Source organism: Gambusia affinis, linkage group LG07 (genome assembly GCF_019740435.1).
Source record: "Gambusia affinis linkage group LG07, SWU_Gaff_1.0, whole genome shotgun sequence".
NCBI lineage: Eukaryota > Metazoa > Chordata > Actinopteri > Cyprinodontiformes > Poeciliidae > Gambusia > Gambusia affinis.
In genome coordinates, this window is record NC_057874.1 from 12,752,029 (window position 1) to 12,755,599 (window position 3,571).

The 3,571-nt window shown below is 45.8% G+C and overlaps 1 protein-coding gene across 1 annotated transcript; it reads right to left on the reverse strand.

Moving 5' to 3' along the window:
• Positions 1 to 48: 48 nt before the first annotated feature.
• On the reverse strand, positions 49 to 3,571 carry LOC122833445 (class E basic helix-loop-helix protein 40-like). The gene is made up of 5 exons (XM_044120987.1): positions 3,161 to 3,571; positions 3,009 to 3,072; positions 2,663 to 2,770; positions 2,206 to 2,329; positions 49 to 2,039 (listed from the first exon to the last, which is right to left on the reverse strand). Exons 1-5 carry the CDS (start codon positions 3,229 to 3,231, stop codon positions 1,120 to 1,122), a joined length of 1,287 nt encoding a protein of 428 aa, XP_043976922.1. The 5' UTR covers positions 3,232 to 3,571; the 3' UTR covers positions 49 to 1,119.

Below are 3,571 nucleotides of genomic sequence, written 5' to 3' on the forward strand. Positions count from 1 at the left end.
ATCACCCATATTTTAATTATTAAAAGACACACACAATAAAAAAACAAATATCCTTGGGAAAAATACTTTATTAATACACTTATGATTTATATCAACATTTATAGACAAAATATGTACATCAAACATCTCTCTTTAGGTCCCAAAATATAAAACCTTAAGTACCTCACTTTCTATAGAAAACTAGTCTTCTGGTAAAACTTACATTCACTTCACCCCTTCCTCATATCTTTGACTCCAGGTTTAATACATTGTACAGAGAATAAACATCTGCAGTTTATCAGCTTCTCACAAGTAAAAGGCAACAGCAAGAACAAACACCGGGTTTGACTTGAGCAGAAAACACGCTGAGTACGCAGACCAGGTCCAGCACAGTGCTACAGAATGTACACTTTCTGAGTACACAACGTTGTCCACACTCTGCAATCCCTCCGGCTGCCTGAGAGAGCAGAGTGCAAGCACAGGTATCAAAAATAGAAATATACAAGAAGTCTATGAACAATAATTACAGAAATCCCTCTCAGTTCATCAACACAAAAACAAGACATGTCACTCATTTTGGCCATGTAGTGGCCTATCCCTTCATCCACTACGGCCATCTCATTACTCATTCTATACACACTTCAGAACTTCTGGGGGTTTAAATTCATCAATATCAAGTTGAGAAAGGGCATTTTAGTGAACAAAATGATGAACAAAAGACATAGGCAACAAACTTTGGGTGATTAATTACCACTATTTTGGTGCAAAACGTCTTTAAAGTAAAGTACAACATGGCAATTCTTTGTCACAACAGCTACATAGTGAGATGGATAGTTGTAGGCTTTTACATTTCCACAGCAGCATCTTAAAGACTTCTTTCTTTACATTCAACCAAAATGTATGTGCAGGGCAGTTCGGGTTCAAACAGTACATCTATAAATGAGGAAAACCACTGAGCTTTAAACATTCAGCCAGAGTTTTGCATTCCTCCCAGTGTGAATGGGTACTATCTGACCTCCAGATGACGAAAAGAGAAGATGAATGAGTATAGATTAAATTACAAACAGCTCAGTCATGTCGTCCACTTGTTGACGGTGGCCATTAGAAAAGGCATTGTCCCTTCGCCTGTTCCTTCATTCCTCATTCTTTGGTTTCCAGGTTGAGGGGTGGTACCTGCTTTAGTGCCTGAAGCAGAGCAGGGGAGTCCATGGGGGTCTGAGATAGGGCTGGGGCAGGAGAGCCTCCTCTGGGAGACAACACAAGCGGAGGTGGTGGTCTGTCGACAGACATGGTGGGTGAGGAGCCTCCCATGCCGGGGTAGAGCATAGGCACTGCTCCAGGATACCAGCATTTCTCCAGCATTGGTAGGTAGGCCGCAGCTGAAGGGGGGATGAGGTAGAACGGCATGCAGAGAGGATGAGGAGGGGGAGGTGGGTGGGAGGGTGACGTGCTCATGTAACTACCATAACCACTGGAGGATGATGAAATCGACGACTCTCCACTTGAGAGCACCTCATCCTCAGAAGACTCCACACGGGGTCGCTTGTGGCGCGGCTCATCGTCCTCCTGCTTGATGGCAGAGCTCTGCCTGTCTCCCAGCGGTCGCTTCTGTTGGCTGCCATGACCATAATAATCAGAGCGTCCCTGCAGTGCCCCCACTTCAGTCTTCTCCAGCTCCCCCCCATAGCCACTGTCTGTGTCTGTGTCACTTCCACTCTGCTCGCCACTCGCTGGTGCGTATGCCCGCTGGATGACTGGCACACAGTTCCTTCCATATCCCTCAGTGGGCTTAGGGGGCACGGTGGTGGCCATCTCCTTGTGAGGCTGGCGCTGGTGGTAGGCCGGAACCTCTTTGGGTTGGGGGCTGTGAGGGGTGCAAGGTCTAGCCGGGCTCTGCAGCACTTCAGCAGCCAGTTTGTGAAGATGGCCGATGAGATGAGTTGAAGTCAGGTCTCCATCAGCCTCATGATTGGCTAGATACTGGAGAATCTCCTTGGCACACATGTGGAAACCAGAGCGAAACATCTCCTCTGACTTCTCCTGGTTAACAGTGGGTTGCTCTGTAAAAACATGTGATTCAAGAAAACCCATGTGAGCAAATCGGCAAGAAACTGGAATTTTTGTGCAGTTGGGAATGATAAATTGTCGAAATGTCTGCACAATGCCACCTTTATACATTTGTTTGACGTATTATTTTCTGCATGTATGCAAATGTCTATTGCTCACCGATTTGCATGCCACTCTGCAGAGAAAGGATCTTCTGCTGCTGCTGCTCCAGAAGAGAGGTGAGTGCTTTCACATGTTTGAGCGTGAGCTCTAAAACCACAGCCTTCTCCAGATGGCCCAGAGTCTGTGGAAGACACGCAAAGTCAGCACATCTTAACCGCTTATTCAAAACAGAGGCTAAGCTGCACAACTCCTGGGCATAAGGCTTCTTCTACACTCCAACTTTCACAGCAATTCAGCCATAAGGCTGAGGAGATTCTCAGGTCATTTACTGAATTTTGTTTTATAGCACATTGGCAACATGTTAGGATAGGACAGAGCATAATTGGGCAGCAGCCAATTTTGTGCGCGCTGCTGACGCACAGCTGTAATACCGCTGATCAACCACTAGATGGCGCATTCTACTCAACATTTATGCATCCCATTCTCCGTTGAAGCCACATCAGTGTGAACTTACGGTGAGTTTTAGATGTTCGGGTAATAAATCTTTCAGCTGAGCGATGCATTCGTTTATCCGATCGCGCCTTTTCTTCTCGATGAGTCTGTGGGGCAGCTTGTAGGTGTCCTACAAGAAATAAACACAGGCGTTGCGTAAATCCTTTGTGTTTGCAGGGAGTTACACCCATAGGGAGGAATCCAGGAGTTATGTCACAGCAGAAATTGGGTCAACCATTTATGGGAACTGCTGCTACTCTAATTCCTTCCTTGTAGATTACGTGCAACAAACTCTGCGGTCGGGTCGTAACAAGTTTGCAACAAGTAATAAAGTGAATAGATATAAGAGAAAAAAAAAACCCACAAACCTTGCTCTCTTCTCCCCTTTTTATCCCTCTTCTAGGCTTATAAACATACATTTGGAAATCCATCCTAAAGAAACAAATAGAGCGTACCCGTAAGGAATCTGGGAACAATTTAAGGGTAAAGGTGTCACGGTTTAGGAAGAAGTGTAACTTACCCCTGCACGTCTGACAGATCAGGCTGGTGTTTGGAGAGAGGAGGCGGTTGCTCGCTTGGGACTCGCTCCATTCTTTGTTCGGGTCCAGATAAATGTATGTAAAAATAATCACCAATTCAGCCACAAACAAACACGCATTTATTTACGGGCAGAGTGAAGTACGCTAAAGCGCATCAAAAATGTTTCAGAAAATGTTTAAGAATGTGTCATTTTTAGAGCGGCTCTTATTGTAAGCGCTATCTCAGGTGCGTTCAGGTTAAGTCCATGTAAATTCCACGCTGTGGTCCCGCCGCAGGAGGAAGTCCACCCTCTCCTAGTGGCGCGTCGGGAAAGTGGGGGAGTACAGAGCGACGAGTTAAATAAACCCTCTGACTCTCCGCTCTGTCTGACCTACCTCTGTCACATGAGGCT

Coding starts and splice junctions, on each gene's coding strand:
- LOC122833445 (XM_044120987.1), bottom strand. CDS start 3,231: ATGGAGCGAGTCCCAAGCGAGCAACCGCCTCCTCTCTCCAAACACCAG. Junction 3,073..3,160: donor GATCTGTCAGACGTGCAGGG/GTAAGTTACACT, acceptor TTGTTTCTTTAG/GATGGATTTCCAAATGTATG. Junction 2,330..2,662: donor CCGAACATCTAAAACTCACC/GTAAGTTCACAC, acceptor TGTCTTCCACAG/ACTCTGGGCCATCTGGAGAA.